Source organism: Aptenodytes forsteri, unplaced genomic scaffold (genome assembly GCF_000699145.1).
Source record: "Aptenodytes forsteri isolate BGI_AS27 unplaced genomic scaffold, ASM69914v1 Scaffold8, whole genome shotgun sequence".
NCBI classification, from domain to species: domain Eukaryota; kingdom Metazoa; phylum Chordata; class Aves; order Sphenisciformes; family Spheniscidae; genus Aptenodytes; species Aptenodytes forsteri.
In genome coordinates, this window is record NW_008796218.1 from 12313628 (window position 1) to 12328265 (window position 14638).

General features: G+C 36.3%; 1 protein-coding gene across 1 annotated transcript in view; it reads right to left on the minus strand.

Moving 5' to 3' along the window:
- Window positions 1-307: 307 nt before the first annotated feature.
- The window catches only part of METTL15 (methyltransferase like 15), a 100717-nt gene continuing 86386 nt past the window's right edge, over window positions 308-14638 (minus strand). Inside the window, exons 4-6 of the mRNA XM_009288865.2 lie at window positions 11802-11993; window positions 9535-9713; window positions 308-1282 (exon numbers count right to left, since the gene is read on the minus strand). Of these exons, the coding sequence (XP_009287140.2) occupies window positions 837-1282; window positions 9535-9713; window positions 11802-11993 (817 nt within the window). The 3' untranslated portion in view covers window positions 308-836. The remainder of the gene's footprint in view (window positions 1283-9534; window positions 9714-11801; window positions 11994-14638) is intronic.

Here is a 14638-nt window from a genome sequence, read left to right on the forward strand (position 1 = left end):
AGGAGAATACTTCATAAGACACAGAATATCCCTTTTTTATGGGTTAATTATAATGCCATCAACACCTAAAAGTTGTACTGGATCTGCACAGAAGTTAGGGTCACAGGAAGAAATTCAAATGATCAAGTACAAATCTCACTGCTTGCTTGTAGTGTCCAAGTGCAAACAGTGGTCTTTTAAGAATCTTTTTTCCCCAAGATACATTTATTATTTAGAATCCTAAACATTAAATAACCAGGTCATCACTCAGAAGTAAATATTTACTTATTTTTAAAAAAGGTAAGAACCCATTTACAAATTCCTGGATAGAACATTACATACTGATATCAATTTATTTAAGAATAGCTCTTGTCCCACAGGCATTCATGCAACAAGTCAATTGAGATACAGAGACTTCTATATCATGAATTCTTAGGTTAGTTTAAACTTACTCTAGACTAAACCAGCCATCTGACTTAGGTGTGTGAAATCCACCCCCACAAAAATGCATCTGCCTCAGTCAGCTACTGAATTTAGACTGTTAATGTCAGGGGTTTGATTTTAATCTAAAGGAAATACTGTAAATACATCAAACCTGTAATTTTTATAAACTTTGGTTTTGATGCTCTCTAAAAAGATGTCTTTTTTGTATAATTAGTGACACCCACTTATCTATGTTTATTTTACCTTTTGATGTTCTACATTACATCCTAATTAAATAGAAGCACAAAGGTAAGAAAGAAATGCTTTCTAAGAGCCTTCATTTTATTTTTTCAGTTTGATACTATCTGTCCAGTTAGCCTTCTGGAAAACAAAATTTAAGGAAATTATACAATTATATAATCATGCCTTTTGTTTTAGAGTTTAATAGCGGCTCTCAGCTTGGCCGACCTTCCTCTTGGGTTTGTTTGAATATCCTTGGCCTGTGGTGTGAGAACTTTTTTCTGTATAAAAATCCACTTTGAGTTGGATTTTCCATGGGGAAATTCTTGTGTATCTTCTTCTTTGGAGCAATTTTTCAGAGCCTGTCTTATCTTCTGCCTTGAGCCAAGATTGTACTTTTCTGTCATGTCTATTCCATGAAGAAAACGTTTGATAATACGATCTTCTAGTGAATGAAAGGAGAGGGCTACAAGGCGACCTCCAGGTTTTAGAAACTTCTCAGCTGTCTTCAGCCCTATAAAGAGTTCATGGAGCTCATCATTTACAAATATTCGCAGGCCTTGAAAAGTTTTGGTAGCAACATGTGTAGGTCTCTGAAGCAAGTCTTTTCGTGCATGCAGTGCTGATGCTGGAAAAGCACCTGTCAAATTTTAAAAGGTATATGTTAATATCTTATTATTTCTACATCGCTATCCTGACACTAATCCACTCATGCATGATGACTTTAAAAGAAAGCATACTTAAAACTGAACCCTGAGTGGTGAGCTTCTTTCTTTTATTTTCTGCTTTGAATTCACATTTCTGAAAGTAAACCCTATTAAACTGAGCTGGCTTGTGGTTGCGTGTTGGTTTTTTTCTTAGAATCTTTCATAGAAATTCCTTCCCCAAATGCTTCACAAAGTTAAAATACAAAATGATGGCTGAAACCAAGATAGGGAAAAAATGAAGATGGGCTAGATAAGTCTCACTTTACAGCTCAGTGTAGTCAACATCAGTTCAGTATTTGTGGTGGTTTGTTTTATGCTTTTAAGGCAAAAAAATAAATAAATATACGATGGACCCAATTTTAACTGTTGCCTTCTAGATAATTATGCATTTCTTCACAGGCAGAGATAAGATGAAGACAATGTCTACCTGGCGATAAATATCTTTCAATGAATTACTTAAAGCTTAAAAGAGGCATCCTTGTTTGGGGATAAAAATAGTTGACCACTACACTTGTGTTTCTTCAAATGTTCACAAAAATACCTTGAGAAATTTATAAAATGCAGCTGATGCTGTTGCTTTTTCACGTGCCTATACAGCAGAACGTGTCAAAGTATGAGTTTGTTGGACAAAAAAAAAAAATCACCAGATTAAATAATTTTTACTAGATGCACAAAACTCCCTCTTCCTTTCTCCAAAATTCTTTTGAGTTATACAAGTCTCTGTAGAGACTGAAATTTTTCCTTGCTCCAATTCTTTTGAGTTATACAAGTCTCTGCAGAGACTGAAATTTTGATAGAAACTTTAATATATCTTATTTAATGTATTTTAGGCTTGAATCTTCATTATCTGAGTATAGAGCAAAAAGCTAAAGGAGCCAGATTTGATGGATCAAAGGGACTAAAGCGCAAGAGTCTTACAAGATCTGTGAAACCTGAGTAAACTTATCTATTATGTGAGTGAGCGCAGGAGTCTGATAAAGATAAATTGAATGAATAATGCTAGTGCGTAACTGGGAAGAATTATTTTTCCAAACAAGAGGGCCCATTAGAGATAAGGCAATACAGCTGGTATGTAGGTATTAAAATGCCTTAATTCCATGCCAGTGCTAAACTACAACATAATAAAGCAATGGGTTTGAAGTAAATGCAGTTCACAATCAAGAAATTGATATTCTGTGTAGTGGAGTAAAAGAAGGCAACATGGTACCTCTGAAACAAGTTGACTAAGTTCACATTTACACAGGTGATTGAAAACAATTTAAGAGATATCATAATCCAGTACGTTGGCAAAAAATAATTTATTAGTGGAATTCTTGAGCGTTTTAAAGGTAAGATTTTACTTATGTCAGAAAACGTAAGTGGCATCACAAACACACAAGCCATTATCAGTGTTCAGCAAAGGGAGAGGCCAATAATGGGATTTAAAACTTCAATCATTATTAACAAAGTTATTATCATGTATGCGATGTATCTGAGATGTGTTTCTGCATACTCCATTTTCCCAGCTACATTCCCTACTGCCTCTGACTCTAATGCTAACAGTTCCTGAATTAACTGAAGAGACCCATCGTAGCTGTGGCTGTTTCCTATTCCAATAGTCTGAATCCTTCGAGACAGAAAGTGACAACAGGATCAACTTCTCTCAACACAAACTACTGCACAGGAATTTGTGGCTTTAAACTTTCACGAAACAGAGTAAATAGATTAAACCTACGGGAGCTAGGCTCCTCCATCACTTACAAACTCTAGAAAAAGTTACACTAGCTAGCTAATATCACTTCTGTCCTTGAGAACACCACGTTCTATACGTTCTATAAATCATAAAAAGAATATATACCCTCATTGTAGGAGTCACAAAGCCTGTTTTGATGAAAGAGCTGAACTAAAAGGAGAACTCAATTGCAGAAGGTAAGATGTCCTAAGAAACCAACTGACACCAAGCTTGTACTGCTTGGCACAGTATCTGTTTCTATATTTCTTTACATAGATTATTTGAAAATGAAATCCTTAAAACAGCCGCTGACTGCCATTCGTGTGTCAAGAAAACTGTCTCTTAACACATAACATAAAGGAATGCTGTGCTAAGCAAAATAAACGATTTTCTTTAAATGGTCAACTAACAGCTACATACACTAGTAGTATGCTCAGAACTCTTGAATAGTTATTAAATGAAACAGCAGGGTTTAAAATCAGCACGTAATGTATCCAAAACCACCACAGGACATGCATGTTTCCATAGCATGCACTAAGTGACTAAATATAGATAGCTTCGTGTTCTCCGTAAGACCTGTCTTAGGTTTCAGTCATAATAGCATTTTCAATGGAATTTGAAGTTGAAACATCAGATACCCGGGTATCTTTTGAATTCAATTACAGAAGCCATGGTTTCTTGAATAAGAAAATACTGGTTTTGTAAAAGATCTCACACAACAAATCTATCTCTTTTTCTAAGCCTACTTTTAAAACCACTGAAAACATACCTCACTCTTCCCCTCCCCCCTTCCAAAAACCAAGCCCACTGCTGCCATGTTCACTCTACGAAAACAGTTGTAACTGGAATGAAAAAGCACTGTTCCCTTACAAAATATTAGCTATTAACAAGCTAGTGGGTTAGAAAACAGCGTGCATTTTTTCGGTTCTACCTCCGTATTGTTTGCCCCTTGCTGAACAATTTACAGCTGTGACTTAAAGAGCATCAGTTTTATACTTTCAATTTTGAGCTGTTACTACCCAGAGCGGGTGTCCACCGCTCAAAGCAGATCCAGGATTTTTAACTATCATATTTTAGCAGTCTAAGCATTTTCTAAAAATACCGCTGGTTTTCTGGGGATGATCCATTCTGATATTCTAAGAGTATTTCAGCTTCCAAAAGTATCACAGATAAAAATGAAGCCAACCCACAAGAGTACAGCATGTAATTTAGGTACAAAACTGACTGTGCTTCTTGATTGGGAGCTAACCATAAAAACAGAAGCCTAGAATGAGATCCTTTTTTTTGAATTTCCACAGCCAATCTCGTTGGAATTTTAGTAAAATACTGGAAGTTTTATATTCTATGTCACCAAAATATCTTTTACTTATCTGAAAAAACAAGGATGGTATAAAGATCTACTTCAAAACTGGTTTTGTAAAAATCTAAATAGACATGACATGCTGATGTCTGGCCACATTTTTAGTAGTCTGATCATGAACACTGCTATTTTGCAATTGCAATACTGAATAGATAAACAAAAGAAATGAGATACTCAGGCTACCAGCACGACTAGGACACTAACAGGTCTTTGGAAGGTTCTTCAATTTGTCCTGCCATGGTTGTTGAGTGCAGTGTCTTCCTACAATAATCTTCTATGATGATGAACTGTGACATTAATTTATTGCTGTGAATTAATTGATCACACACTGAAGAAAAATAAATTAAAACTCAGATATATTCTGTAAGTATAATAAAACCTTACGTGCTTCAGTTGAACATGCACAAACAGCACTGCAGGTCATGTATTACGGTACAGAATACTGATATTCAGGAAACCAGTAAAGAAATGCAGCCACTTTGCAGCTTTATGCAACCAAAACCCCCCAAACTAAAACCAAAATCAAACCATTTCCAAGTTCAAAGACTTATTGGTCTGTCTTCAGAGACTGGGAATAACTAATGTAATCTGTGGAAGTGATTTCTGTCACACTGGCCTTCATCTTTTTAGTAAAGGCAGTAGATTTTGATCTATGTTTCAGGGGTGAAAAATTTTACTACCCCACTCTTAGTCCTCTGGTACAGTTAATTAAAAACCTATTTGTGCTTTCTGCTAAGGCACAAAAATTTCTCACCCAGCCCCCTCCAATTACCATGACACTAAAAGAAAATCCTTCCTGGTAACAGGCTGTATAACGTACAAAAATATAAAAAAATCTGTATGGGAAGCTTGTAAAATGAATTTCATTCATAAAAACACCACGCTTCTGGCTAGAAATCCCAGTGCGAGAAATTATCATTTTTAGTTTTGGGATGCCCTGATGCTGCTTTCACTTTTAAAAATCTAATAGATTCACATGTTGAAATGTATTGAAATTTTAAAGCTTGTGAATGAAATTAGCAACGTGCTGTGCCTATCAATATGAACTATTAAAGTCCCCAGAGTGTATGAGAGTGGGAGAGTTTAAAAATTAACTGAGATCGTGCACCTGTTTGCAGGAATCCGTCTCTTGAATTAGCATTGCTTTTAATAAGTTTCTGTGACGCAACTAATGTCCTTTTGTCTAGGCTCCCTCAGTACAGTGTTAATTCTCGCCCATCTGAAATTCAGGCAATATTACAAATTCCAAACTGATAATTAAAGTCTATAAATGCAAACCAATCTGCATGAGACTGGCTTTACCCATTAAAGTTCTTTTTAAACTTTTCAAATTTCTTTAATATCTCACCATGGATTCCTTTCAAGTTAAGTCCAAATGATTGCATGATCTCAGAATGATCTGTTAATATATTACTTATCTAAATAACACTGAGAAAAATTAAATTTTGAACAAAAACTAATAGATAAGAAGGTATATTACCACTGAAAAGAAATAAAAATAGATCAACAGTTGTACTGAAAAAGCATATTAAAATTACATTCTAAAAAATTCATTATTTTTAACCAGTTTTCCTGTGCATCGAGTTAAACCTATGGTTTCCAAACAACTCAAAGAGCTACAGCAAAAGCCATAAGGAAGTGCTTCTTAATCGACTTCCACACATCTGTTCACAGACCTGCAGTTGAGAACTACTGATCTTTAGTATTTACAGAGCGTTCATCATTGCAGATAGCTGTGTGGAAGTTATAAACAGTGAGTAGAGTTCGATTGTGCTGCAAGAAGAGATGACGTTCACATGACTGAACAGAAAGATCCTCCTTTTTCCCCATGTAAACTGCAGACTCCATAGCTCACAGAGATCTCCTTATTTAAATGGATCAGAAGCCTTCTGGACAACATTTAGAAAAAGAAAAAAAGCCAAACTTTTTTTAGGGTTTTTTGTAGGACCTTATTCATTGGCACAGTATGTAGAGAGAACTTTCAGGCTCTATGTCAAGAAATAGAAGGAATTATTTTCTTGAAGTGGAACGAAGGAGAGAAAGAAATCACTTGGATACCTGAGTTAACCCCAAGCTATTGTAGACAATCTTGAAATACAAATCTGTTTATATATTTTTTCCAGCTATACCTTTAAATTATAACTCTTGCTAATACAAACTTTAGAAATGTCTGATATTGTTCTAACTGTTGTGGAGCTGTTTTGTTTGTTTGTTTTGTAATTACATCCTTCACTCTTATCTCCCAATCAATTAGCAACAGCAATACATGTTCTAACCTTTTGGAAGGTGGTAGGAAAGACCAGAAGTCTAGCATTCTATAAATAGAAATCGATTTTTCCAATTTCAGGCTAGTCCAAAACTAGATTCACTAGGATTCTGGTTATCAGCTGGACCTTAACACAAATCTTTGGAGTTCTAGAAAATCTGAAGCCATAGTAATCTATAACATGTGAAAGAAATATGGTTTATACATGAATTCTCAGATACTGACACTGGGGGGGGGGGGGGGGGGGGGGGAGAGAGAAATACCCAGCCTCATCGGCTAGATATTTTGCTTGTTTTCTGGCTCCTATACTAGGCAAAAAAAAAATGACCTGTTCTAGAGAGATAATCATGCTTGTATAGAGTCTAAAAAATCTAAAATGCAAGATTTTATTATTCTAATTAATATATTTTTTTAAAGGACTTGACATTTAACTAATAGGTCATAGATTTTACTATGGTAAAGTCCTGAATTAGTCAGGGGTTTTTTGTGCTGTGCCACCAAGAGGCTGTAGCTGTGGTCTCTGGCACTTTAGCTCCGGCTTACCTCAAAAACTTCACAGGTATCATTTTGCGTAAGAATATATATTGATCATAGAATCATAGAATCATTGAGGTTGGAAAAGACCTCTAAGATCATCGAGTCCAACCGTTGACCCAACACCACCATGTCCACTAAACCATGTCCCTAAGCGCCTCATCTACTCGTCTTTTAAATACCTCCAGGGATGGTGACTCAACCACTTCCCTGGGCAGCCTGTTCCAATGTTTCACCACTCTTTCAGTAAAGAAATTTTTCCTTACATCCAATCTAAACCTCCCCTGCCGCAACTTGAGGCCATTTCCTCTTGTCCTATCGCTTGTTACTTGGGAGAAGAGACTGACACCCACCTCGCTACAACCTCCTTTCAGGTGGTTGTAGAGAGCGATGAGGTCTCCCCTCAGCCTCCTTTTCTCCAGGCTAAACAACCCCAGTTCCCTCAGCCGCTCCTCATCAGACTTGTTCTCCAGACCCCTCACCAGCCTCGTTGCCCTTCTCTGGACACGCTCCAGCACCTCTATGTCCTTCTTGTAGTGAGGGGCCCAAAACTGAACACAGTATTCGAGGTGTATGATGATAGAAGATAAATTAAACAAAATATATTACAGTTACCAGAAATTTTCTTACGGTATAATCAGTTTAAAAACTGTGCTCCTTTACTGGAGGAATCAAATTAAAATTGGAAGAGGTTCTACCCAAACAGGGATCAATGTAACAGTCCTAAAATTGTTTTAACTACTTGCATTCTTCAAAAAAAAAAAAAAGCATATAAAACATACCTATTTACTGTCTTGGTAGATATGTGCTGGATTCACCGTCTTGGGCATGTACACTAGCTGATGCATACCTGATTCATGTACCAAGCTGCTCTTCAAATATAGCAGAGAGTTTAAAGTGAGAACAAAAAAATCCTTCTCATTGTCACAGAAAGTGACCATTAGGTGATGACTCACATGCAACACATTAAACACGAAGGGATCTTCAATCACTGTCTTATGCACTAGTATTTTTATTTTCTTAGTTCAAGCTAGTGCACAAAATTATTGCAGAAGTTACTGAGTTGCTTGTTTACAGCCTATAACAAATTACATCTTTAGCATAGCAATAGGGTTGCTTCAATCTCAATAACGGTACACTGTTTTAATCAACAGTTTTTCAAAATGCATGAGATACATGTGACAAAAACCTAAATTATTAGTTTGTGATGTTGATGACAATGACTACATTAAAAATGTAACTCTTCAAGTTTTATAAAGACTCATAGTGTTTTATCTCTCTGGTTTTTTAAGGTTGGTTGTTCCTCACATTCACTGTATTTACAGCAGGGGCTTACAACAGCAAGCAGTATCTTCAGGTCCTTTAATCGTATCAGCTAAACTTTGGGCCTTGGTTGACTGGATATTTTGCTCAAGTATCCTGACTTTTAATTTGGTTGTCGGTCATTAAAAGTAAGTCCCTTAAACTTCCAGTTTAAGTAATACAAATTTTTATGAATAAAATATATTTTTTAAAAGTCTTCAGGATACTGATACAACATTTAACACGTTAATTTTGGATAGCCATTTTAAAGGTCTATATTCAAAGGAGTCAGCAGTTTAGACTTATTTGTGACAAGACCCAGTAATTTTCATTTCTTAGTTAAAAAATGAAAATATCCCAACATTACATGTTATAATGTTAATGAACAGGATTTGTGTCTTACATTTTTCCTTGAAAATTTTCACTTGAAAACACAAACGTGAAGATTCTTGATGTGAGCACAGCTCCTGCCTAACTACATTTTGTTCAAGTTGTTTACAGTGAAGAGCAAGTAAGATGAAGTGTTTCAATAGTTGCTTCAGGCTGATCTAGTTGGCATTCACAAGGTGAAGCAAGCTATGTATTGCTTTACTTTTTGCTTCCTGGTTCTTTAAGCAGACAGAAATGATCTGATTTCATTCATAATTGGAAACCGCCATGGTACTTCCCCTCAAAATATTAAAATGTAGAAATTTAAAACTAAGAGAGGTATATGACGTATCTGATATTTGAAGGCTTATCAATAGCTGGGATAAAGAACTCCCTAGGCTGCTGTCATTCTGTGTTTCAAGTTGGTTGGCAAAATGATAAATCACTTCATGTAAAATCTATTATTAAACTAATCAAACTACAATATAAAAAGTGGGAGCTTAAAAAAAAGAAAGAGAGCTGACATCAGAGCAGAATAGGCAGGATTAGATCCTGCATGATTTCAAGTACAAATAGATCCCTCTGGGACTTTGGGGATTAATATTTTTTCTCCTCAGCCACTGTGAAGAATTAATGAGGGTACCTGCAACAATGCTTGCAAGCTGCTGAGTTCTGGTGATGGGGTATATGCTGCGTGCCTGAACGATGGCTGAAGCGATTTTCTTGGCGTGCCTCTCCTCTCCGTATGTTCTCAGGATGGACGCAAGCGCCTGTTGATCTAAAGCATTCACAACATCAGCAGCAGTGGGCATTTCAGGGTACCTACGCACAAGAAGAGCCAATTAGTTCACTGACGTCAGTTTTCATTGACAAGAGGTAAAGCTTCATAGCATTGAGACAAAGTCAAACTCACACACCGCATACAAGTGCCTTTGAGGTTTTCAAATAAGAGACAGCAACCCTATGAAAACAGATGTAGCTTGCACCTTTTAAATCCTTTTTCTTGCTACTTTAAACAGTTTGCTTCTTAACATCAATTAGAACAGCTGAAACTTCCAAGTATTATCATAAACTATGCTTAATGAGTTGACAAGAATAAATACATTTCAATATCGTGTTAAAATGGGAATGCTGTGTGACTTTTTATTTAGCCAGCTTCAGAATATAAACTTGCCCCTTATGGGTTCATTTCAGTCACATTGCATTATATGCTGTTTTCTAATCAGAACTGGTTTCAAGGATCTTTTCTTTCACATCTCCTGCTATGAAAACAATTGCTCATGAAAATAATTTAACTTCACTTTTCACTAAAAGACACAAGGATTTATATCCAAATACTGTCTTGAGAGAACAGAAATGACCTAATATTACAAATGACAGGAATTATTACAATATAAACAGTGTAAGCCATACATTTATTTTTTTTAAATCTCTGTCACTTTGCTATTGAAATAGTTCAAGGTATTTTATGAACATCATATATGGGTTTACTAATCGGAGAAAACGTACAACCTACTTAATAAATTCTCTTCTACAAAGACATGAATGTGCAGAATATTTTTAAAGCATTTATTACTCTCCTGCAGTATCTTACAAAAGATAACAAAACTTGGAAATCAGAGGCAAGTAGTATCATAGCAACAACCGTAGTGTAAGGATTTTGTTATGCCACAGGTATCCTTTGTTCTTATGCTCCTGTTCCATGTATGTATTCTCATGATGCAAATATAAGCCTGGAGTTCAGATTCTTGAAATCTGAGGGCTGAATCCCAGGAGGATCACTTTTTTTTTTTTTTTTACACAAAACTGGAAAAAGCGAGTATCATGAAATTTGTTGTGTTAAGACTTAACATTAATGTGTTAAGATAATTCCCTAGAAACTGAGGCTTCTCATCAGCTCTACGTGAGCAATGAAAGATCGAATGACATTTCTTAAGACTACAGGTTCATCAAAACACAAAGCAAAAATTTGCATTCTCCCAGTAAAGCATCATACAATTACTGCCATCATCTATACAACAGAGATCTTTGGTCGTTCATGTAAAAAGCACGATGCTACAGAAATATGTTAGGTTGTTTGAAGATGAAAACTGCTACATAAGCAGAAATTATCATTCCACCATTGATTTTCATGCTCTTGAATGTACTAAACACCAATTCGAGTAATTTAAATAGAGGTGATTTATTTAGTAATTGTTAATTTGACAATTAAGTAAGCCTGATGTGCCTCCTACACAATGTGAAAGGAAGCTTATAATATTGCTAAGGAAAGCTTACAATAAATATACAGGCATGAAAGACAACATTATACTAGTGTGTTAAAAGCAACGTTGCTATCTGATTTCATTTGGCAGATATCATGGATGGGTTTTTAATTATTTTATATTATGTTGCTTTTAGAGAGAAGTAACTGGGTCAGATGGCCATTGCAGAGAAGAGGGAGGTTGCTCCTTTCCTGAGGGAGCAACTGAACATGCTCAAGTGAAGGTTCCACAAATAATAAGTGTGGCAGAAAAGGAAAGGGACTGCAGTAAGGGGTTGTGAGCCTGCAGATCAAGTACATCTGAGAAACTGCGGAAATAACAGGGAGAAGACAGGCCTCGACGTGAGATGCCCCTGTGACTGTATACTATACATGCCAAAAATGTAAAATTTTAATGGTACAGTTAAAAATGTTATTGGTTTAATTACTCATCACTGGAACTTTCCTCTTATTTCAAAGAAGGAAAAACCAGGGTTCTAAGTATTGAGATTGAAAAGTTTTGTGGCAAAAGAAAAACAGTATACTTGGGCATAATTAGATGTGGTTTGATGATGACAGTTCTTCAGTTTAAGGGGAAACGAAATGCACGGGGGTTGCTGAGCTCACAGTTTTTGAGTTTCAAGGAGAAATATTTTATTAACAGGTACCTGTCACTATCCATCCTCATGTCCAAAGGTCCATCCTTCTGCAGGGAAAAACCTCTTTCAGGTGTATCAAATTGCATAGAAGAACAGCCAGCATCCAAGAGAACTCCATCTAGAGTCCCTGGCTCAACTCCAGAGGAGATTAACAAAGCCTCTGACTGGCTAAACTGTCCTAGAAGAGCTCGAATCTGCTTCCTGTAAGAAAATAACAAATAAATAGCCTCAATTTTCATTATAACAGTGTGGTGTCTTCCCCTTGTATAGCAGGAATTAGATAGTAGCACTCACTTGTCTCAGAATCAGTAGGGCTATTCCCAAAATAATAGTTTAAGTACTTTTCATATGTCAACATTGAAAATTGGTCCAACCCACCCATCAGCAGCTACTTAAGCTTCCTTAACTTTTTACTCCCTTCCTACTTGATCTCAAAGAAATGGAAACCGGACTAAAACTTCATTTTTTCAACACGCAGGAACGCAAAGGGACACCTTTCACATTCAGGAGGAACGCCCTGACCACCACCCTGATGTGCTGAGCAGGGCCCTTAGTCAAGTGAGGCCAAAGTGCAGAAAAGAACGAACGGTTCTTGGACCTAGGGGAGAAGCAGACAAGAGAACACAACTGCACAGCCTTGTGGTTAATACTTACCCGCCAGGAAAAAAACCTGGGTTCCTGCCATGGGACAAACACCTTTCTTTTTAGTGGTATTTGCTGTTTCAAAAATAATTGGGCAAATGAGGAGCACTGGATCATAAGCAGATAAAATACTTCAGTGTAGTTTTGGTTCAGGCACCGAATCACTGGGGAGAGTAGAGTTTTACATGCATTTTTGTGCTTAGCATTCTTCTTTCTTAGATTTAAGGTGGTTCTTGCTTAACATTCCCATACTGGGAAGGGAAAGCGGCATGGCAAGGGAGATGATGACACATCTCTGAGGTGCCCAACTCTTTCTTGGGTGTCTAAACCTAGCCTTCTGATTCTTGTTTATATATAGTGACCTACAATTAAATAATTTATTTTATCTATCTGTCAAAATCTTAATGAATTTCACAAAGATTTAAAAAGACTAACCAACATGCTGCTGCATTTTTAAGCAGTACCTGCAAAACACAATATATTTCTGGCCCTACAAGAAGCCACTGCCTTCCCATCGAAGTTTTGATTACGGTTCTGATAATTGCTCCTCAGCACTATGGATTAGCATTCAAATTATTACAAGGTCCACCAGGTTAACTCATATAATTGTGTCTAAGTTACATGGCATCAGTGAATGGACGGAAAGCGCAACTCCTTTAACTGTTTCAGCTACAAAAGGACAGCTGCCCATGTATCTTTCGACACTTCAGCGTTATAGTAATTTTGAAAAAAAACCCCAACCCAATCTTTTTCAAAATATCAGCTTAAGTCTAATCCTTCTTTCAGGTCAATTTAACATCAAGACAACTGGCATTATGACATAATTTAGTCAACTCCAGTGGCTACAGTTTTTAAATAGTGTATGAACAGGGAATCAGGACCTTTTCTGCACCCATCCAATTGGAGTGAGAAAATGTACCAAGGGGCGGGTGGGGGGAGAGAGAGAGAGAGAGAGGGAAAAAGCTCTGTTAAAAGGAAGAAATTATGAACGCAACCATATGGAAGAACATTTAGCTACACAACGGTATCCTCATTAGAGCAGAATGAATCAACCTATTTAACATAGCACAAAAACTGGGAAATACCTTGAATGAACAAATTTCATGAGGGATATCATGATCACACATACACACTTCTGAATTGATTACTGTCCAGCACATAATTAAACACAACGATGCAGCTTAATAAGAACTGACAGTTCCTGAAAAGCACAATGATCCACTTAACATATTTAAACCAATTTAAGCTATGTAGTTATAGCTTTGAGATTATATTCCCCCTCAAAATAATGAGAGGAATTTTCTTGAAAACCTGTACCACTTTGTCCAGCTGGGCAGTGTTTCTAACTTTACAACTTGTGCAAACAAATGACCTTTAAAATTCTGTGTGTGGGAGATGAAAATAAATGAGATCTGGTAAAAATTATAAATTGCTATTGTCTAGTTCCTCCAGCAGACAGTAATCCGTGCTATGAACTAGTGCTGTACTGTGCTACCAACCAATCAAAAAGTATTTTGAACTCCATTAATAACATGCTAGAAATTTGATTATGTTTCTTTAAACAAGTCATAAGTATGCGGATGGCTAAGATGTTTGGGACAGTGGCTTTGATTTGTGGTCTGCCAAAAGGTAATTAAAAAAGAAGTATATCTGAAGTAAGTTGAAATTTAGTCTTTGGTAAAGAGATGCTTCAGCTGGAAAATGTTTTGGAGTTTGCAAATAAAGATTGAAAAAGAATTAGATTGACATTTTGATGTCAGCCTTTCAGCTGTGTGAAATTATAGCCTCTGCATATAACCTGTTTGTTATACACTGCATTTTGTGTATCAATAGCGGATAGAGGTGTCTTGGTGAAAATAAATCTTTACTAAAAATAGATGCATTTCATGAGATTATAATGACTATATTAAAATGTTCAGGTCACTTCTCTGAACTGCTGTTTCTTTGTGGATTAGAAGAAACAATTTTAAGCATCTCGGGTATCTCATATATTTCAATTAATCAAACCAAGTACACAGCTATGAAACATTTATTACCTTATGAAAGGAAATACAAGTGTGTCCTGGTTTCGGCTGGGATAGAGTTAATTTTCTTCCTAGTAGCTGGCACAGTGCTGTGTTTTGGATTTAGGATGAGAACAATGTTGATAACACACCGATGGTTTAGTTGTTGCTGAGCAGTGCTTACACTAGTCAAGGACTTTT